The sequence below is a fragment of the Triticum dicoccoides genome, chromosome 4B (assembly GCF_002162155.2).
Source record: "Triticum dicoccoides isolate Atlit2015 ecotype Zavitan chromosome 4B, WEW_v2.0, whole genome shotgun sequence".
NCBI classification, from domain to species: Eukaryota; Viridiplantae; Streptophyta; class Magnoliopsida; order Poales; family Poaceae; genus Triticum; species Triticum dicoccoides.
Genome location: NC_041387.1, coordinates 46,736,523 through 46,758,870, shown reverse-complemented (window position 1 = coordinate 46,758,870; position 22,348 = coordinate 46,736,523). Strand labels below are relative to the sequence as shown.

Sequence of the window (22,348 nt, the reverse complement as noted above, 5' to 3'; positions counted from 1 at the left end):
CAAAGCCTGCCTTTCACGAAAGGTAAAAAAATAAAAAACACGTTTCTTTTTCATTTCCGAGAGGCATGGCCATGACTCTCGCGAAGCAAAACCGTGACTCGCACGACAGTAGGAAAAACGTGTTTTTGCGTGAAAAAAAAATTTTGGTCCAAAAGTTTTGAAAGTCAGGTGAAAAAACCGAAATGTTGAAAAAACCGTTTCAAAAGCCTAACCGCGTGTAAAAAAAAATCTGGAAAAAGCGTCCAGAGCGTGACACGTGGCGTGCGGCTGGGAGCGCGCCAAGTAGCTGGGCCGACGCACCACTCGGATGCCGGAGCCTCTCTGTCCGGTTCTAGCCAAGCCGTGCGTGTTACTCAAAAAAAAAAAAGAGAGAGAAAGCCAAGGCAAGCCGCGGCGAGCAGAAGCGGTGGGCGCGCGACGGCGGCGGCGGTTGGCCCTCTCGAGTCATGGTGCTACCCGCCAACCTCTCGCGCGACGTCGGAGCTCACTCGTGCTCTGCGCAGGACGGCCAGGGGGAAGCGGGGCCGCCGCGCCCGCGCAGACCGCCCGCGTTCTACAGCTCCGTGTTCGCACAGGTGCGCCACCCGTTCGACGAAATGCCGCACCGGGCGTGGCCGATAGTTTTCTCGCTTTCTGCTCCCTGCGAGTGGTAGGTGATCCCGCGTTACCGTTTCGTGCTCGCAGATCGAAGAGGTCGGGTGGGGGCAGCTAGTGAGCGCCACAGGCGATGACGGCGTGTCGTGCCTCACCTTCCGCGTCGTGTAAGGGATTTCTCGCCTTACCTTGCTGACGTTTCCTTGATGCCTGATGTTTGTTCGGTGACACTACTATCATCAGACTTAGCGCACCTGTGCACGAACAACTAACTGAATTACCTAAAAAAAAACTAACTGAAGTTCAGCAGTTTCATGCGTTGTTCCTTATCCGGTTGACGGGTTACCGTTTATCAAGAACTTTGAGCTGTAGCTTGGATAGGATGATACCATGAAGTTCCTTTGACAATGCATGCAGTGTTTCTGTTCTGTGATTGCATTTGCATTACATAAACTTATGGCTTGTGGCATCTCTGATTGTCAGGGATGAGCAGCGACGGCAACATTCACTGGAGATCACACTGCCCATAAACTACCCGGCATACCCTCCTTCAATTGCCGCGGTACATTTCATCTAATTTTCAAAGCATCTGTCAGAACTGTTTTCACCGTATTGTGCAATGTCAGATATTTTGGAAGGATCACACAAGCTATATGGTTGTCTACTTCTTACAGGATGTTCCTTATCTCCCCAAATTACAGTGGTCAAAAAGCTCAAGACTGAAGGATGTTCTCTGCCAATTCCAAGAGGTTGGGGAGATATTATTTTCCATCATTTCATTAGTGCCACTGGTTACAGTTCCACTTGATGAGCTGCATATTTATGGGCAATAACCTATCAACTTATTATGTTTTGTGTAAACAATTAGCACCTGAAGGTATTGCAAGATTACTGGTCTACAATGGATGGCATTGACAAGGCCCTTTGGGTTGTCGATACTACAAAGCCGACATATGCTATGTCTCATCGTCGCATAGCTTTGGGTGATGATTGCTATATTTTACTACATGTTGATACGCACAAGCCCAACTCCTTACCAGAGTAAGCTGAGATGTCAAGTCTGTACATGAAAATGCAAGCATCATTGTTGATCGTCAACAAATTTTCCAGGTGCCGCTTCCTAGGCACAGATGGGAAACTGGAAAGGCTGATAAAGAATTGGAGAAAAAATCGTAAGAGATGGTATATTATCAGGTTTCCTGCATTAAGTGACATACTATACCTTTTTCTACTTATTTATTACTCCCTCTGTCCCTAAATATAAGACGTTTTTGCAGTTCAATTTGAACCACAAAAACGTCTTATATTTAGGGGACAGAGCTAGTACTATGATATGCTACTGAAATATGTCATATTCAGATATTTTATAGTCTGTTGAAGTTGGTTCTGCATAACTCCGCTCCTCCTAGTATCTTTTTTTTCTGAAATCCTCATGAGTATGTTCTTGTGGAATAATATTAAACTAGGGAGTGTATAAATGAAATTGAAATTTCTCTAGTGTTACATTAGAGGCCATGCGACGAGGTGTTACAGATATCATTTTTCTGATACTAGGAGCGCTGACAGAAAGTTCCATGAAAACCTGGGAACTGTGTTAGATTTTGCTCTGCCGCAACCCCCTTCTGTGAGCATCAAAGATGACCAGCAAGCTGATTGTGGGATATGTTACGCCACGCATCTGCCCGTCGGTGAGCCAATCTCTATTCCACCTCTGGTTGCAACCTTTTCTGCCCGTCATGTAGTTCCCTGACCATAACGTCTTGCGTCTTTGCTCCTGAATGAAGATGACGAACTTGGGACTCAGAGCGGGTGCGCGGCGGACTACAAGTGCGAAAACCCTAGCTGCAGCAGAGCCTTCCACTCCGTGTGCCTGAGAGACTGGCTGCGCACCATTACTACGACAAGGCAGTACGTCGAAACGATGAAACACTTAAGCGATCGTTCCCCCCACCATACACATTGGATTGATGTGCAATGTACTCCATCTCTGATCGTTCTTGTCATGTGTTCTGTGCAGGTCGTTCGATGTTCTGTTCGGGAACTGCCCTTACTGCAGTGAGCCTGTCGCCGTGAAGGGCACCGACAGCTGAACCCGCCTTCTTCGCATTTACGAATCGAGATGCTGAAGTTGGGTTAATGTGAGCGGTTTGTCTGGATATAAACTAAGTTATGGAAACTGTGTATGCTTTGTATAATAGTAGGAGTAGCATGTTTCCACCTTCCAGCGTGTGCTTTTCGGTAATGACCTTCAAGCAGGTGTGGTTCCAGGTTTCAGGCGGACCAGTAAAAAGGAAGAGGGACGAAATAATCTAGGTCGCCTGCTGAAGGCCGGTCGTCATGATCTAGATGTCATCAATGGAGCTGCAAGGGGTCAAAATTCCCAATTGTTTCTACGAAATTGGCGTCCACTTGTAGAGATGAAAGAAGTGTGCCATTCTAATTACTGAAAATTGATGTCTGTCACGCACCCTTCTAGATTCGGGACGAATGCGTAGTTGCTGACTGGTATACATAACAGTGGTTTGGATCTCTGAATGTCAATGCGCATTAGTATTTCCCTTGGTTGCTCGCCTAACACTAACAGTGACCCTTGAATTAGCTTACCAATTATTACTCCAACAAGTCGCCTGATGAGAAAACAATAGTTCCAGAAAGCTGAAACGGTCAGTCAAACGGCACAAATCCCCTCTCTTGGAGCAGTCCGATTTTATCCGGACACGGCGAACGTATATCGGATTGCAAAGACAGGAGCGCATATATATCGTGACTGGGCAGGCCTCGGCGACGAGGTTCTCGTGGAAGAAAAAGGGGAGCTTTAGGATCTCGAATGTTACAGATCGCACCAGATCCACCACATGCGATGTCGACGACGACGACGACGCATCACCCTGCCATTTGATCCCATCACCGGAGGGCAGGAGAAGCAAGGAAAAAAGAGAGAGAAAAGGTAAAGGCTGCTGCCGGTCCGCGGAGTGAAGTGGTGATCCACCACACCCACAAACAAACAGAAGCAGGAAACCAGAAGCGACCCACCGGCCGGGCAGTTGAGCCCCCCCGCCGCCCCCTCGCCTCATCAGCACCCACCTCGCGCCACTGAGGAGAGATCTTGTTAGTTCTGGGCGACTCCCCAGGCAGCGGCGGCCAAGTCAAATCCAAGTAAGAATGGCGCCGGGGGAGAAGAAGGGGAGGAGGTGGCTGCCGGCGGCGTGCCTCCCGCGGCCCGGGTGCTTCACGGTGTCCGCCACGGAAGAGGGGCCCTCGGGCTCCGGCTCCGGCTCCGGCGCCGATGAGGGGGGCAGCAGTCGGGCGCCCACGCATCTGATCGTGACCGTCAATGGCATCGTCGGCAGGTGATTGTTTCCATCTTTTTTTTCTCCCCTCCGTGCTCCGTCCCCGTTTCTTTACTGCTTTTCGGCGTTAATCCCGGACCACTCACACGCAATCGTCTAGGTTAGCTCCTTGACTTTTGAACTAAAGGCTACGTGGACAAAGTAGTTGGCAGTTTTAGAATCGTTTTGAATGAAGCTACCGGTCAATCTAATGAACCTATGATGGAAAGGAAAACAATCCATTGCAAATCATGAGTATTTAAGGGCTAACATTTAGTGGATGCTGTTGGGATGCTGGATCCCCGAGGAAGAAGATAACCGAGTATTTGTCACACTTTCACACTACAGAAGTTGCTCTTAATCTTGTCAAAACTTGGTTCAAACAAATATAAACATTCGAATCCACAGAAACATAATTTATTTTAATGTACACTTGTAAATGTATATTGTTGATACACTTTGTTCATGTGAAATGTCAGTAAACCTGCACGAATTGATACACTTGTAAACGCACAATTTGCCTTCTAAGTTCTTACCTTCTAATTAGGTCCAGTTTGCAGTAGTATTACTCCATTTAATTTACTAGCAGTGACACTTCACTACTTGTACATGTATATTTGGCTGCACTCACAAACAGAAGGGCTTGCAAGTGTTCAAGACATGTAATAATGTGCAAAATCCTATATTTTACCTTGGTTTCTAGAATGTGTTGTGAGGAAACATCTATTTCCATTTTACCTTTGTTTCTATCATACAGTGCAGTTGTGTTGTGAGGAGACATCTATTTCCACTTTCTTTCCAAATGTTTGACTTCTCTAGTGCAGTGCAGAAAATTGGGGTTACGCCGCGAAACATTTCATCAGAAAACACCCGGAGGATGTGGTTGTTCATTGTAAGTTGAACAGCATTAATTAAAGTATTTTACTATTTATGTGCAAGTACGTTCAACCCCAAAACTAGTACTCTTTCAGTTGGGAATGGACCACTATTTTGGATAGTGAATAAGTAGTCACACTGTCATTAATGTCACATCCCCTGTGGGAGAAAATAAATGGGAATGTTCTGTTGTGTGGCACAGGCAGTGGATGCAACTCAGCAACTCGAACTTTCGATGGTGTTGATGTGATGGGAAGGAGATTGGCGGAGGAGGTGAGTATTGATAAATTCATATTGGAAATTTTAATATACAGAGCTGAGCTAGCCTCAATGATCTTTAATCTACATTTTTATTTTAATTTTTTCTACTCTTCTCTTACATGATAAACAACTTTACTATTCCAGGCGGGGAATTCCCCCACCGCTGATTACTGAAAAGGACACCTTTATTTGCTTTATCATTATATCAGCTCCTATTACTCTCTGCCTCGTCTTCCTTACTTCAAATTAACCTATATTTTGTGTTTTTAGGTGATTTCAGTTGTTCAGTGTAGACCGGAACTTCAGAAGATCTCCTTTGTTGCACACTCATTGGGTGGGTTGATTGCAAGATACGCCATAGCACTACTATATGAGCCTGCTACACAAACAGATTGTCATGAGGAGTATGAGAAGGATGTCAATGATGCTCGGAGCAACCAACCGATGGGTCAAGGCAAGATTGCTGGTTTGGAGCCCATGAACTTTATAACTTTTGCAACACCACACCTTGGCACAAGATCACATAAACAGGTTATTTACAAATTTTGCAGTACATTCTGCCTTTATATCAAGCCTTGGCCAGATGGCAACCTATTGTGGTTTAAGTTGAGCTTGCATAACTAGATATCTTTTTTTTTGACAACCCAACATATCCCTGCATTATATTAAACCAGGAGGAGTATGGAAGCTCAGATACAAAGAGGATAAATTTGAATTAATTAATTATGTATATTAATGGCAAATATGAACTTCAGTAAAGGTATTAGTCTGATGTAAATACAGTTATGCCGTTTCGATTTGAATTGTTCCTTTTTCCATTTCATTCACCTGGTTGCTACCATACCTCTCAGTGTTACTCCCTCTGTAAAGAAATATAAGATCTTTTAGAGGTATTAAATATGTGCAACTTTCTTCCTCCTAATATCCATCACTGGCAATTAGTAGCTTTCTTATTCTAGTGGTGCATCTCGTACAATGGTGTGACAAACTGGCAGATTGACTGGATATGCAGATTAATTGACTCCATTGTTGATTGCTACACGCAGATGCCCCTTCTCCGTGGTTCCTATAGATTGGAAAAGATGGCTTTTGGTATGTCCTGGCTTGCTGGGAGAAGTGGAAAACATCTTTTTCTGAAGGATGTTGAAGATGAGAAGCCACCATTACTTCTTCAGATGGTTACTGATTATGGGGATCTCCATTTCATGTATGCCATATAAATGTTGTTTTAGATCAATAACTACAGAAATAGATCTCCTTATTTCAGCGTATCTTATACTTTGTTTCTACGTGCAGATCAGCTCTTCGTTCTTTCAAGCGCTGTGTTGCTTACTCAAATGTTTGTGGTGATTGTATCCTTGTGCCATGAATATTTGTACTTAGCAGATCAATATAAACATATTGGCTATCTATTTACCAATTCAGAATTTAAAACACTTTATTTTATGGCCTTGACTAAAAGTTCAGTTGTTGTTGGCTGGAAGACATCTTCAATACGCCGTCAACATGAGCTTCCCAAGGTAATGATCTATTTATTATCAGCCCATATTTGGTCTGTAACAGGGTTCTTATGTTTCAAAATCCTCTGGCATCAGAAAGAAGATTTTGTGGATGATGTAAGATATCCACATGTTGTATATGTGGAAAAACCAAAGGCTCGGGATGTTGATTTTTCGGATGAAATGATTTATCAGGCAAAAACTACAAGTGAAATGGAAGGTAAGATGCTGAATTGGAGTTATAGTAGTACCAGGCTTTCCATGATGATTTACTGTTTATTGTCCAAGGACTTGATAAACCAGCAGAAACCATAGATGCCAAGTTTTTAATGACGAAGTCTTTATGCTGGTTAATGTTTGCATTGGAGCTAAAGTTTTGTTGTTATTTAGTGTGTTCTGTATTATATCCAATACCGTTCCATACTTCCATTTCTCCGGGATGATTAAGATGATATGTTCTGTAACTGAATTAATCTGTCTTCTATTTCAGAGGTAATGCTCAAAAGCCTGAATAGAATTCCTTGGGAAAGGGTAGATGTTAGCTTCAAGAGAAGTAGACAAAGGATTTTCGCTCATAGCACCATTCAGGTATCGTATAAACCCCATGGCCTTCTGGTCCTTATTCTTCATGTCTGTTGGATAAAAGTCTGTGCACTGTGATTACTTTACATGTTGGCACCAAAAAAGAGACCCCCTTTGGAAGGCTAGATTTTTAAGTTTCATTAGCATCTGTCCACTGAAAGCTCTTGGCTACACTAGTTTTGTTTAAGCATCTGTCCACTGAAATTTTCAGCAGTCAAGAGATTTTGCTTATGGTCTAGAAATTCAAACAGGAAATGCAATGGCTAAGAGGAAGTCATATGCGACTCTCTCCATTCAGTCTTTCAGATAGTCTAGTTGATTGGGCTTCCCATTAGTTCCTTTATTCCTTCATTCTTTATTCTTTCTCCTGTACATAACCCTTTTATTTGAAACTATATAAATATATACTGTGGGAAGAAATTCTCACAGTTTCGGGTAAAAAAAAAAGAAGATATTGGAAGAATGGTCACACTTTTATGATTAACTGCAAGACTGTCACTGCTTGCACTGCTGATTTTCGGAACAGTACAGATTCTTCTCCAATGATATAGTAGTAGTTGATCATGTGGGGCGTATGGCTCCACCGACACAAGAGCTAGAAAAGGCTACCATTTAAGTTGGTAGGTAGGTTATCACGAACCAAATACGGATGCAGTGCTTGCTGTCAAAAACAGCAGGCCCTCTCTCCATTTTATGCCTATTCAGGATAGCTTTGCTACCTTTGTGTTATAAGTTGCTGCAAGCTCAGGAACACAAGGTTTAGCCCAACTTGCATGGCTGGCTGGGTAGCTCTATACCTACTTTGTTTCCTGAAAACAGAAAAAAGGAAAGAAAAGAACAGAGCTATCCGTGCCCGTACTATGAGTTAACGCTTGTGTAATAAGCTGCTGTGCCAAAACTGAAATGTGATACAATGCACGAGTGACGAGTCAGTTGATATGTGTGTTGATGAAGCAAATTTACCAAGTTGTCACCGTCTGAGAAACTGATTCATTCTTTTTCTCATTTCTTTCGTGTCGCAGGTGAAGACGTATTTCTTCAACTCTGATGGGGCTGATGTGATCTTCCACATGATCGACCATTTTCTCTACTAACATGGAGCGATAATGTGGCGGTGCCAATTTCTTTCTCTTCTTCTATTTGGATGCCAATTTCAATTGGGTAGGAAAAGGATGGGGTAAAAAGTGTTGGAGATATACTACAGTGGAACAGGTAGAACCACCCCTGGTAAAGGAGTGCTGGGCCTGGGCCTATGTATGCTTCCTGTAAAGTCTGTCTGGGGCTCGTAGGTTCTTTTCTTTTCTCTCTTGCATCCATGCTTCAGTGTGCATGCATGCATGTAAATGTTTAATGGACCACAGGCTGTTGATTCATCAGTGTAATAAAATAAGATAAGATCCGCTGTGTGTTGCGTCTCGAGCAGAGAACTCGTAGCGAGAATTACGGGTATTGACCTCTCTTGCCGTCAGTGCATGCTGCAGCATGCATGTCTCCAGCTTGACCTGAAAACCTCTTTAATTTCCCGAGCACTTTGACTAGCTACACCAGTATATTATTCTACACCACCCGCAGAAAAAACTGTATTATATACCAGTACTATAGCTTCATTATTGCTTGTGACATTACTAGGACGCAGAGTGTATGACTGCGTTAATGGGGATTCAAGCCGTATCGTCCGGTTTAGAAACACCTTAACTCATGTAAGTTAAAAGAGATCTCTATCTTCTACTCCCTCCATCTCAGTTACAAGTCTTGTATGTGTACCTAGGTCGTTAATTTGACCAGCTTAATAAGAGGCATATATTACAAAAAATATATCATAAAAAACTTTAGATATTCTATTTTCTAATGATATAATTTTTATGTTAAACAATTTATTTTATATAAGTTAAATTGACGGACCTAGATATACATGCAAGACCTGTAAACTGAGATGGAGGGAGTAGCAAGATTGAAAAAGGTTCCTCTTTTACTTGACAAAGCATTATGACGGGAATTAATTCATTGAAAAATGGGAATATTTGGAGGGTGGGTAACGCACAAAAGATCGATATTTGGAAAGATGCTTAGATCCCGAATTGTGCAAATAGAAAAATCATTACCCCGAGGGGAGAGAATCTCTTGTCAAAGGTTTCAAATCTAATTGATCCAATAACGAATTTGTGGGATGAAGATCTAGTTGGACAAACGATATGGCCAATTGGTGTGCAACGAGTCATCGCGATACCCCTTTCTATGCATAACATGTCGGATTTTATTGCATGGAGCCATACGAAAAATGGGTTCACTGTTCGATCAGCGGCGGAATGGAATTTTCAACACGGGTCCAAAATACAATATACTAATGGGATGGGAAGAATTAATGTTAATCCCATTTGGGTAGAATCTGGAAATTATCATGTTCGTCAAAAGTTAAATTTTTTGTGTGGCATACGTTGCATGGAACTCTTCCATGCCGCATTACGCTTGCTAACAAACACATGAAAGTTCCGTCCTTTAGCCCATACTGTTCAAACGGCCAGAAGACACAAAGCATGTGTTGTTTCTATGCCAGAAAGCAAGGGAAGTTTGGAATAAACTAGGATTGTATGAGGTGATTAACAAAGCCTGCGTTGTTGATCGTGCGGGAGAGGCAGTTCTTGAATATCTGCTTCTCTTGTCAGACCAGGATCTCTTTATACCGGGACTCTACAGTGCTCGTGAAGTGATTGCCATCACTGCATGATACTTATGGTAGGATAGACGTAAATTGGTCCATGAAGGAAAGTCTCAGGATGCTGACCAAACGTCTATAGGGTTCGTGCTATAGCGGCGAATTTTGTTAATGCCCACGCCCCTAATGCTTCCAGGAAGAAGGGAGGGTGGATTAGACCCCCGACAGGTTTTGTCCAGCTTAATGTGGATGGGTCTTTTGATCATGATCTACTTTGGGGCACTGTTGGAGCAGTTCTTAGAGATGACAAAGGAAATTTCACTGTTAGCGAATGCTGGAAGATTGATTGGTGTGTGGACGCTCTGACAGCAGAAGCACTGGCGCTTAGATTGGGCTTATCCCTCGCACAAAAGGCGGGATGCAACCACCTTGTTATTAATTCGGTGGAAGTAATCGATATAATGAAAAATGGAGGTCAATCTGCGGGAGCGGCGATGGCAACTTTTGATGATTGCTATTTTTGGCTTGTGATTTTCCCCTTACTAGGTTCGAACATTGTAATAGAGAGGTGAATAAGGTCGCTCATGAACTTGCTAGGTTAGCGAAATTTTCAGATAGTAGGGACTGGTTTGAGGAGCCTTTCGATGAGATTGTACCTTTTATTATAGACGATGTAATCGTTATTTCAAATTAATAAAGCTTTATCGTTTAGAAAAAAAAGATCACATCTTCAAAACATGAGGTTTTATGTACTTGGAGCAATGGTCAGAGCGAGCCCACTTTGTGCAAGCTTGATAGCTTCTTTTGCAATGAGGATTGGGACATGGAGTTTGGTTCTCACATCATTCACTCCCCCTCCTCTCTGATCACCACCCGCTTTTGCTTGCTAATGAAAGTGGCATCAAGCGCTCCAAATGCTTCCACTTTGGGAACTTTTAGACTAATATGCGCGGCTTTCAAGAGGCATGGAGTGAGGATCGCAACCATGTCGAGCCCTACCAGGTGCTACACCACAAGCTTAAGAATACTAGCATCATGGGCTAAAACTCTTTTCTCCAATGCGAAAGTTCAACTCCATATGACCCCGAAGATAATTCTTCGCCTCGATATTGCACAAGAATCTCGAACCTTGAGCCAGGCGGAGCTTGACCTTCGGAGGAGGCTCAAGCAGAGGGTGGTTGGCTTGGCTGTGTTTGAGAAGGCTAGAAAAGGACAAAACTCAAGAATCACAAACATCAACAAAGGAGATGCAAATACAAGATTCTTCCACCTAAGTGTTAATCATTGCCAGAAAAATATATTCACCGCCTAAAGAATAATGGGGGATGGGTGACCGACCATAATCACAAGAAGGCCATTGTCCACCATCACTTCTCCTCTATCATCAAGAAGGGGCTCATCGACATAAGGGTCCCATTTGTGATCTCAATGACATCAGAGCTCTTTTTACCATGGATGAGGCTAGGCGTGCTGTGTTTGATTCTCCAAGTGACAAGGCGTCGGTGCCTGACAACCCACAAGTATAGGGGATCGCAACAGTTTTCGAGGGTAGAGTATTCAACCCAAATTTATAGATTCGACACAAGAGGAGCCAAAGAATATTTGCAAGTATTAGCAACTGAGTTGTCAATTCAATCACACATGGAGATTAATTATCTGCAGGAAAGTGATCAGTAGCACAGTAATATGATAGCTTTGATAGTAGTGGTAGCAACAACAGTAACGGTAACAGTGATAGTAATAGTTTTGTAGTAGTAACGATAGTAACAGCAACAGCAGTAACTTAGCAAGATCAATATATAGGAAAACCGTAGGCATTGGATCCGCAATTTGTTGGATGATATTCATCATATAACAGTCATAATCTAGGGTGATGCGACACTAGCTCTAGTTCATAAATATAATGTAGGCACATATTCCGTAAATAGCCATACATGCTTATGGATAGAACTTGCATGACATCTTTTGTCCTACCCTCCCGTGGCAGTGGGGTCCTATTGGAAACTAAGGGATATCAAGGCCTCCTTTTAATAGAGAACCGGAACAAAGCATTAACACACGGTGAATACATGGACTCCTCAAACTACGGTCATCACTAGGAAGTGTCCCGACTATTGTCACTCCGGGGTTGCCAGATCATAACACGTAGTAGGTGACTATAACTTGCAGGATCGGACCTATAACATAGATATAATGATGATGACATAAACAGTTTAGATCTGAAATCATGGCACCCGGGCCCAAAGTGACAAGCATTAAGCACGACAAAGTCATAGCAACATCAATCTCAGAACATAATGGATACTAGGGATCAAGCCCTAACAAAACTCATCCAACTCCTCACCGATCAGCGAACCTACTAAGGTATTACTCACTCCCGGTGGGGAGCATCATGGAATTGGCGATGGAAAAGGGTTGGTGATGACGAAGATCGAAGATCCCCCTCTCTGGAGCCCCAAACAGACTCCAGATCTAGCCTCCCGATGAAGAATAGGAGGCAGCGACGGCGGCTCCGTCTCGTGAAACGCGATAATTCTTCCTCCCTGATATTTTTCTGGAAATATGTAATTTTATAGCGTCAGTTTCAGGGTCTTTGGGGCCATCAGGTGGGGACAACCCACCTGGGCGCGCCTGGAGGGGGCACCCTGGTGGGTTGTACCCACCCAGGTGCCCCCCTCTGGTTGTTCTTGGCTCCAGAAATTATCTTTATTCATATAAAAATTCCTCGCAAAGTTTCGTTCCAATCCGAGAACTTTTATTTCTGCACAAAAACAACACCATGGTAGTTCTGCTGAAAACAATGTCTGTCCTGGTTAGTTTCATTCAAATCATGCAAATTAGAGTCCAAAACAAGAGGGTAAGTGTTAGGAAAAGTAGATACGACGGAGACGTATCAACTCCCCCAAGGTTAAACCTTTGATTTCCTCAAGCAACTTAGTTGATAAACTGAAAGTGAAAAAGAAAAAAAATTATGAACTCTTTTGCTCTTGTTTACATAAATAAGCTTAAGTAGCACCCAGGTTTTCAGCCAAGATTATAACTAACCATGTCGACAATAAGTCTTAAAAATTATATTAACTCGTATCAATGACATAATCAGCTAGCAAGCAATAATAAGATATCTCAAACAACAACACATTGTCAAAACAACCATGATATAATATAACAATAGTGGTATCTCGCTAGCCCTTCCTGAGACCGCAAAACATAAATGCAGAGCACCTCCAAAGTTCAAGCAGCGACTAAACATTATAACTCATGGTAGAAAAGATCCAGTCATGATGCACCCAACATTAGCTACACACAATGCAGGAGGATGACAATAGTGCTCTCAGGTTCTCGCGCTTATTTGAGAAGGTGATGACACAACATAAAAGTAAATAGATAGTCCCTTCGCAGAGGGAAGTAGTGATTTGCAGCGGAGCCAGAGCTCAAGTTTTTAAAAACAGAGGTAAATGAAATTTTGAGAAATGCACCCTTCTTCTTTACTTCGCGTCCATTAGTTATCGGTATCTTCCATGCTAAACACATTAGTGGCGGTTCTCAAGTAGTAAAGGTAAAGGTTTACTCCCCCTCCACCAACAATCACACTCCACGGCTTGTCCGAAACAATGGGTGTCGTCCATACCAACAACAGGGGGGAGTTTTGTTTAATTATTTGCAATTTGAATTTGGGACTGGGAATCCCTATTACCGTCCCTCTCGTGCAAGGATGAGTGAATAAAAACTCATCATGAGAATAACCCGCTTAGCATGGAAGATACTGACTACCTACTATCGCTCTATGAACAATCCTGGCACACAAAAAGGATATTTATTTGAAGTTTTTAGAGGTGGCACATGCAAATTTACTTAGGACGGCAGGGTAATACCGCATATAGGTAGGTATGGTGGACTCATCTGGAATAACTTGTGTTTCATGATTTTGATGCACGAGCAGAATTCCCACTTAGTACAAGCGAAGGCTAGCAATTAGGTTGAGAATTGGCCAGCTAGAGAGTGAAAACGGTCATGAACATGCATTATGCATAAGTAACATTGAATACTAGCATGAGTAGGATATGAACATCATGAATATAAATATAATAGAGGCTATGTTGGTTTTGATTCAACTACATGCATGAACATGTGCCAAATCAAGCCACTCGAGCATTCAGAGGAGGATACCATATCATCATACTACATCACAATCATTTTAACGCAATGTTGACCTCCAAGATAAATCATTATCCACTCCTAGATACTTACGCATGGTATGAGAAACAAAAGTCTTTAATTTTCATTGCAAACATGTTTGATCATAATAGGCTGAATCATGGATACTAGGTTAAACATATTTACAAAAACAGAACAAGTCGAGTTCATACCCGTTTCTCTCTACCACAACCAGTTCATCAAATATCGTCATTATTGCCTTTCACTTGCATGACCGAATGACGTGAAAATAATAATAGTGCAAGAGTGTCATAGAATAAGATGGAATCTGAAAACATTTTATTCAAAAGGAGAAGACAAGGTAATATGGGCTCTTTATTAGATCAACAATAATGCATATTAGAGCCACTCAACATTTTCATCATGGTCTTCTCCTCGGTATGACTCAATAGAAAGAAAAAGAAATTCCAAGAAACACACTGAAATATTTTTGGAGTTTTTGTTTTTTCTTGAATGAGAAAATAAAAGGGAAAAATAAAAACGAGAAAAACTATTTACACGAGAAAGCTCCCAAAAAGCAAAATAAGAAGAAGGAAATCTTTTTGAGTTTTCTTTTTTAGTACTACAACTAACTATGCTAGAAAGAAAAATAAAAAAGAAGCATGAAATATTTTTGTATTTTCTTAAAGTTTTTCAAATACACAAGAAGAAGGCGAGAAAATAAATCTAGCATGGATAATACAATGAAAAAGTGAGGAAACCAACAACTGGAATGAAATGTGTGAATATGAAAGTAATGTCGGTGGAAATACGTACTCCCCCAAGCTTAGGCTTTTGGCCTAACTTGATAATCACCACTCGAAGAAGCCATGAGGTCCTATGTTGAAGTTCTGGGGACCGGACACCTGAGGGTCCCACTGTTGAGGCTCCTCCTGCGCCACAACCAGGTTGTTCCGGTAGGCGACAATGTCCTCAGCCATAATCCTGTATCCGCCCCTAGCAATAGGGTCAAACAAAGCAGGTGCATGCAATGGAATAATATCACGAGTGTCCACACTAAAAACCAAGTTATAGAGAACAGGAATGTCAGTGTTCTCGCCATCAATAAACTGATGGTGTGCCATAGCCTGACAATCTAAATAAACCTTGGGTAAAGGATAATCATGCTCGCATATCTGAATGTTAAAGTGACTCGCCAAGCGAGTAGCATAAATACCACCATGTATTTTACCCTTGGATCTGTTAATGTGGAGGCGACGTGCCATAATAGCTCTCAAGCTATAAGTGTTGTCACCGTAAAGTGCACGACATAAAACAACAAAGTCTGGAGCACTGAGTGCACCTACCTTCTCTCTAGCAAGTAAACACTTCATAATGAATAGAGCAATATAATGCATAGCAAGAAAGTGTAAACTAGTGGAAGTGACACTCGATACCCCTCTCTCATCCCCCACTATCAGACTATGGTAAAAACCATCAAACTCCGCAGGCCTGGGCTCTACACTACAAAAAAAAGACACACCCGTGACATTTTGGGCCGAACGAATTCTTTTTCTGTCATGCTTATGACACTTCTGTGACCGTAATTGTGACAAAACCCGGTATCATCATAGATGTGGTGGGCTCCTACTTCTATGACAAAAAATCATGATAGAAAATGAGTTTTTCTTCCTGGGCGGGCCGGAAACGTAGCTGCATGATATTCTTTGGGTCGTCCATGACGGAAAAAACCGTGGTAGAAGCAAGGGCGAGGAAAATATCTAGGAGTTCCTGGTTACCGTGGATGGTCGGGGCCGAGCGATGCACGGAGGGATTGCGCATTTCTCCTGTACACGTACGTGCATGGGTGCGAGGCATTGAGCTCTAAGTGAACCTGAGCGAGGCGTTCGCCTACTAAACCCGAGCGATTGCACTGGCTACACGTTACTGAACCCGAGCGATCGATCGATCCCTGGCTGTTAACTGAACCCGATCGAGCGGTTCCTCGCTACTGCTGCTAATTGAAGTCGATCGAACCTGTTGCCTCTTGATGAATAGTGAGTGTTGTTGGGGGTTGGATGAACAGTTCCTGGTGGGGGTTGGATGAACAGGACCCCGTGGTAGTAGAGGCCATTGCCGCTGGATGAACAGGACCCTGATCGAGCCGGTTGGGGGTGGATGAACAGGACCCCATGGAGGACTGGTTGAATAGTAGCCGATGGAGGGCTGAATGAGTAGTAGCCGTGGAGGGGTGGTTGAACAGTAGCCGGTGGAGGCTGGATGAACAGGAGCCTGTGGATGAACAATAGCTGGTGGAGGCAGGAGGGAGACGTCATGGATGAACAGTCGCAGGTGGAGGCTGGAGGAGGTCCACGGTGGATGAATAGTAGCCTATGGAGGCTGGAGCGAGGTAGTAGACGGTGGATGAACAGTAGCCCGTGGAGTCCCATTTTGCGGTACGCCACACCCCTCACGATGAATAGGACCCCCATTTCAACCGTAGGAGGTCGAAGAGAAGTCTGTTTCCTCTGTTTTGCGGTACTCCACAACCCTCCCGATCAACAGCACCACTTTTCGACTGTAGAAACTCGCACACAAGTCTGTTTCCTCCATTTTGCGGTACACCAGACCCTTCTTGATGAACAAGACCCCGTTTTGACCGTACACGATCAAACACAAGGCCGTTTTCCTCCGTTTTGCAGATGCCAGACCCCGTTCCGGCTGTTCCATCCAAGCCAGTTGACTCCCATTGAACATGACCATTCTGACCCAGTCTGTTGCCTCCCGATGAACATGACGCATTCCGACCCAGTCACTTGGCTCTTGGCGAACACGACGTTGTTTCCTCCATTCTGACCCAGCCGGTTAGCTAAAGATGAACAGGGCAACATCGCTGCTGGCCGTTGCCTCTCCATCTACATGAGCCCTGGCCGTACTTATGCGCGAGTACGCGTTTCGAGACCCCGCTCATATGTACGTACGTGGCCGTATTTTTTGGCGTGTGGCTGTATGTACATGTACACGGTTTAGACGGGACAGCTTGAACTGCTATGTGGGGGGCTCTACTATGACATGTGCGCTACTTACTTGACCACGGTTCATTGTTGCAGAGCAATCGATCGACCAATATGTACGTACACGTTAGCGAAAAGACAAACAACTCTATGTACGCTTCGACCGGGTGGGTCCCAGGCTCCCAACTGTCAGGGAGGATAAGTACGCACTTCCTTGCATGCAAAGATATACTCCCTCCTTTTCAGTTTATAGGGCTTATCTCAAAATTGTAGTTTTTTCATTTTATAAGTCTCAATTAGGTTGTTTCCCATCACATGTTCAGATTCCAAGGTGCATTAAATCATTGCATGCAAGTATTGAGAGAAAATTGACCAATGCATGTACTTTATGCATGCATGCATTGCAATTAATGCATTGATAAACATAATTTTTTGAGAAAAACAAGAGCACTAATTAGGTGCTTTTGCAAACTACAAAAAGTATTCCACCACTCACCATCTACCTTGGTTGATGAGATTTTTTAATTGAGCCTTATAAACCAGAAAAGAGGGAGTAGTTGTTGGGTCCCAGCTGTCAGGGGGGAATCATTATTTTTGCCCGTAATAACGATGCACTTCCTTGCATGCGAAGATGTAGCTGGTGGATCCCAACAGTCACGGGAAAATGTTTTTTTGCGAAATACGGTGGCCCATCCGGTGGGTCCCTGCTGTCAGGTGGAGGAATCATTATTTTACGCGTAATAAGGAGGCACTTCCTTGCTGCGGCCGTGGACCCAGCTGTCAGCCTCTCCACATACAGTACTCTTCCGATGGAAGTCGTTCCTTGACCACATTGACCACGCCATGCCGAGAGCACCAAGGCGGTGGACGATGGCGAGGCCTAGGAAGGGGACGACGCAGAGCCATGGAGACACGACAGTGGAGGCCCATGCCAAGAGGAGTACGAGGGTTTACTGGTTTGGCTGCGGTGTGAGGCTACCGTCGCTCTAGAATAATAGGGTTATGGGTGAGTAGAGAGATGGTCTGGCCAGAGGTCGGAGTAGAGTGGGGCGATGAGGCCTGCGCGGCATCAGAGCCGGCAACGGGAGGCAGGAGCAGGCGGCACGACCGGTGCTAGTTTGGGCGGCTGGAGCAAAAAGACCAGAGGTTGAAGAATCACTACGGCCGTTGGATGGACATCGTACGGTCACTGGAGCTAGAATCGTTCATATTGACTAAGTTGACAAAGCCCTTCGTCCGCGTCAACTTAGTAGGCCCACAAGTTAGCCTCCCACTATGGTGGGTCCCAGCTAGCAGGGGGAGTACTCATTTTTTTGTGCGTAATAAGGAGGCACTTCCTTGCGTGCGAAGATATAGCTGGTGGGTCCGAGTTGTCAGTGGGAGGAACGTTTTTTCGCAAAATACAGAGGCCCTTTCGGTGGGTCTCAGCTGCTAGGTGTAGGAACAATTATTTTGCGCGTAATAAGGAGGCACTTCCTTCTATGCGGCCATGGACCCAGCTGTCAGCCTCTCCACGTACAGTCGTCTTCCGATGGATGTCATTCATTGGCCACGTTGACGATGCCGCGCCGAGAGCACCAGGGTGGTGGATGACGGCGAGTCCTAGGAAGGGAACGACCCGGAGCCGGGCAAGACTCGGCAGTGTTTTCCCATGCGGTAGGAGTATGAGGGTTTACTGGTTCGGCTGCCATCACCGGAAAATAACAGTAGGTGTGGGTGAGTAGAGAAATGGCCTGTCCACGGATGGAGTAGGGTGGGGCGGTGCGACCTATGTGATAGCACAGCCGGCTACGGGAGGTGGGAGCAGGTAGTCCCACTGGCGCTGGTTCGGGCGGTTGAAGAAGCAGCATGGCCGTTAGATTAGCATTCCATGGCGACTGCTGCTAGAATCGTTTGTGGACTAAGTTGACAAAGCCTTTCGTACACGTCAACCTAGTAGACCCACAAGTCAGCCTCCAAATCTGTCCCAAATAGCATACAGCCCGAAATTTCTAGCCAGATTCAAATTAATTTAAAAACTAAACATACCTTAATTTAAATCCAATGAAATTTTACCCGCACAAAAACAATGAACTTTAAAATATCAAAATCCGAAAGAAAAAAGTATTTCGGAACTAATTGCTTGTTTGCTGTATTTTTCATTTTACAGCCAATTTACTATTACTTATAGCCCATTTTCTGGGCAAGCCCGAATGCATCCCTCCTTGTCTTGAAAGATTTCCTACCCAGCAGGGTGTAGAAAAGCAAGTAGGCCTACGTTGGTTACTCTGCATAAAACAAAAATAGCTGGGCTAGCCATTTTCAGAAAGGAAAAAAAGTGGGTTGGTCATGTGGTAAACATATGAAATAAAAGCCTGGGCTAGACGGGCCACAGCTCTCGTACAACCCAGTCGATACCCTTCTTCGTCTCAATTTTTTTACAGCGCGCGCTGCTGGGTCCCGGGTGTGTGCCGCTCCTTGTGCAATTATCTCACTTATTGACTATGTTGATAGTGGCGTGCGAGCCAGATGTCAGGAAACCATCAGGAGGAACCCTTTTTTTCTTGTAATAAAGGAGGCACTTGCTTTCCTACTGCCACGATCCTGGTGGGTACGTACTGTCATCCTCACCATGTACAATCATCTCCTTATTCCTCTCGGTTTTGACCATGTTGATAACACCGGAGGGCGGCGCCGTGGCGAGCGAACCAAGGCGAAACTCTCAATTTTGTCCTCCTTCCTTCCTCGCAAAAAAAAGAAAGAATATCAAAGACTTGAGAAGGCGTACAGAACAAGCTAGTGTACCAGTAAAGAGACGTTGCTGAGTTTTAGAAAAAAGAGAGACATGCTCTTGTAGCTGGTTCGAATCCAAACCTAGACTATGACTATATATGGTGCTATGCTACTCTCCATGTAATGAACCTGACATATCCAACGTTCGGTTATCCTCTTCTCTACTTACTCTACCTAGCATCAGAAGCTCTGTCCGCACCAACCATGTCCGCTGGCTCCTCGTCCACCTACTCTTCAGCAGGCAACAAACAGATATGCGCCAAGTTGCCACCCACACCATGGCCTGTGGGTCTCATCACACCCCCGCTGGCACACGCACCACAACCGATTGCTCATTGCAACCCGCTACCGTTGGTGTGGTGCCACTGCTGCAAATCACGCAGAGTCATCCGTCACGTCTCAACCACAATCCGCAACCCTGGCTGAGTCTTCTACAAATGCCCGAATCATGGGGTAATAATATGTTTTTAAGTGTTGTTCTGCTGCTTTCAGTTGCTGATTTTTTAATAGTTTGGTTGATGATCTTCCAATTTGATTCATGTAGAAAAGGGAAGATTCGTGTGATTTGTATTTCTGGGAAGTTGTTGATGTGGGGTAATGCAACTACGCTGATTATTTGGTTAGTCGAGGAATCCCAATACTAGCAGGTTGGGGTGTTGGACAAGTAACTGAAGGAACGACAGAAGAGGAAGATGCGGAGCAGAAGGTTAAAGATGCAGTTCCTCTAATCACGGCAACAACTGCTGAACGACCTTGATAGCAATGAGGAGATGAAAGAGCTTGTGAAGATAATGGGCAAAATCGATGTGCTCTCTAGGATGATTGTCTCTTTATTTGCAGTGTATGTAGCACTCATGATGTATTCAGTGGCTATGACATGAGCACTTTGCTGAAACTAGTAATGAATGAAACCTGATTAGCAGGCTGGGGGTAGTGTTGTGAACATCTAATGATTTCTATTAACGGAATTTGTGGGGGTATCCCCTTTTGCTCATAAATAAATAAATAGCAAAGGCCCTTTTGCTAATAAATAAATAAATTAGTAGAGGCCCTATCGGGTCAGCTTTGTTCCCATTCAAAGACGTCGAGAAAATTGCAGTCCAACAGCAAACTATGTCATCAAATACAAGTTTCACGGAAAAATATGAGTACAACTAAACAACATGGCATCATGTTTTAGTCGTCATACATCACCAAACACAAATCAACATACATAATAAGTGATGTTCTCACAGCAAAATACTAAACAACAAGTTCATCAGGTTTCAGTTTTCATAGCAAACACAATTTCACATAGTAGATAAAAAAATGTCTTCTAACAGGCAAATACAACAAAGGCAATCTAATCATCATCCACAACAGCAGCATCAACATCTTCGCCATGTGTATCAGTCTGAATCGTAATTCCCCCCAGTGTCATCTTCTTCTTCATCCTCAATGTCCTCGGACGCTGGCTTCTTATTGATCAACTCTCGTATGTCCACAGCCCGACAAGCAATCTTTTCGCCATCATCATTAACATGATGGTTCTCAAAGATATTAGGACCATCTGTGGAATCTTCTACATCAGGAGTAGTGTAAGCATCATCTTGTTGTGCAACTTCATTAAACGAGTTCCTCTGCTCAAACCTTTGCAATACTCTCCAGACATCACTATGTGCGAATGTGTCTTCCAAGAAAAAAATATGTGTTGCTTGATTTGCCAAAATAAAAGGCTCGTCGGTCTGGTACCCTGCCTTGACATCGATGGATTTGAAATAATCATCAGCTCTGGGTTTTGCGATCCTGGAAAACAGGTTATACCAACGACAGCACAACAGAACCACACATCGATGAACCTCGAAACTGGAGATATACTGCAACTGAACAATGTCTGTTATGTTAGCATACATTTCAATTGTCTCTTTGCCGCATGTATCCGTGCTCATGATGGCACTGTTTTGTGTCTTCCTGCCTTCATCACGTGCAAGGGTGTTGTAGCGCACATCTCCAACAATGCAAGATTCATAATGTCTTACCCGAGTATCAGGACCCATTGCTAGGGCGTAAAGGGCATCATCAACTGCCTTCCCATCCTCCCGCATATTCTTAACCTATGGTTAGAAAATAGACATGTTGATCATCTTATGTACTCAATATATTAAAAAACTGACAGTGCAATTCAAAAGCTTACATGGCTCTTGGACCATTTTGCAAATCCTACCATAACCAGTTTGTCAACGTTTCTTGGATTTTGCGGCAGTAAATCCTTTTTGTAGATGCTGCACAACATAGTGATCGTGTCAAACATCTAAATATATAAGAATGTGTTGCAAGTTTAGTAGATTATGATCTATAAGCTGTAGTACTTAGCACTTACTCGATATAAGGTAGAATTTGAGGTAAGTTATTGAACACATACCAAAGCATTTTGTCCAAATCTTTAGGTTTGTCGTCTTGTCGACTCTTCCCTGTAACTCGAACAGAACAATCGAAAAAATTGAGCCCGGGATTGTCTTCACCCACCTCTTTGCTAAACTGATCAGTTGTTTCAATGTATTTTGAGCAGAATGTTAACACTTTTGTAGCAATGTAGGCCTCTGCAATGGAACCCTTGGGTCTAGCTTTGTTCCTAACATAGCCCTCGAAAGTGCC

The 22,348-nt window shown here is 43.7% G+C and overlaps 2 protein-coding genes across 6 annotated transcripts; both read left to right on the top strand.

Annotated features, from left to right (window-relative positions):
* The first annotated feature begins 325 nt into the window (after positions 1 to 325).
* LOC119294909 (E3 ubiquitin-protein ligase FANCL-like) lies at positions 326 to 3,121 on the top strand. Of its 4 annotated transcripts, none has more exons than XM_037573197.1 (10): positions 326 to 575; positions 685 to 761; positions 1,078 to 1,156; positions 1,269 to 1,343; positions 1,463 to 1,635; positions 1,705 to 1,776; positions 2,149 to 2,282; positions 2,379 to 2,502; positions 2,612 to 2,732; positions 2,863 to 3,121. In XM_037573197.1, exons 1-9 carry the CDS (start codon positions 447 to 449, stop codon positions 2,682 to 2,684), a joined length of 936 nt encoding a protein of 311 aa, XP_037429094.1. In that variant the 5' UTR covers positions 326 to 446; the 3' UTR covers positions 2,685 to 2,732; positions 2,863 to 3,121. The 4 variants fall into 4 exon arrangements, with proteins under 4 accessions (XP_037429094.1, XP_037429096.1, XP_037429097.1 ...); XM_037573199.1 differs by having other exon boundaries at positions 2,851 to 3,121; XM_037573200.1 differs by having other exon boundaries at positions 1,472 to 1,635; positions 2,612 to 3,121.
* Positions 3,122 to 3,229: 108 nt separating this feature from the next.
* LOC119294908 (putative lipase ROG1) lies at positions 3,230 to 8,560 on the top strand. 2 transcript variants are annotated; one of them, XM_037573194.1, is made up of 10 exons: positions 3,230 to 3,944; positions 4,748 to 4,815; positions 5,002 to 5,072; positions 5,331 to 5,591; positions 6,107 to 6,267; positions 6,357 to 6,412; positions 6,528 to 6,580; positions 6,656 to 6,779; positions 7,050 to 7,147; positions 8,164 to 8,560. In XM_037573194.1, the coding sequence occupies exons 1-10, from the start codon at positions 3,757 to 3,759 to the stop codon at positions 8,233 to 8,235; spliced, it is 1,152 nt and encodes a 383-aa protein (XP_037429091.1). In that variant the 5' UTR covers positions 3,230 to 3,756; the 3' UTR covers positions 8,236 to 8,560. The 2 variants fall into 2 exon arrangements, with proteins under 2 accessions (XP_037429091.1, XP_037429092.1); XM_037573195.1 differs by having other exon boundaries at positions 3,788 to 3,944; positions 4,753 to 4,815.
* The last annotated feature ends 13,788 nt before the right edge of the window (positions 8,561 to 22,348 follow it).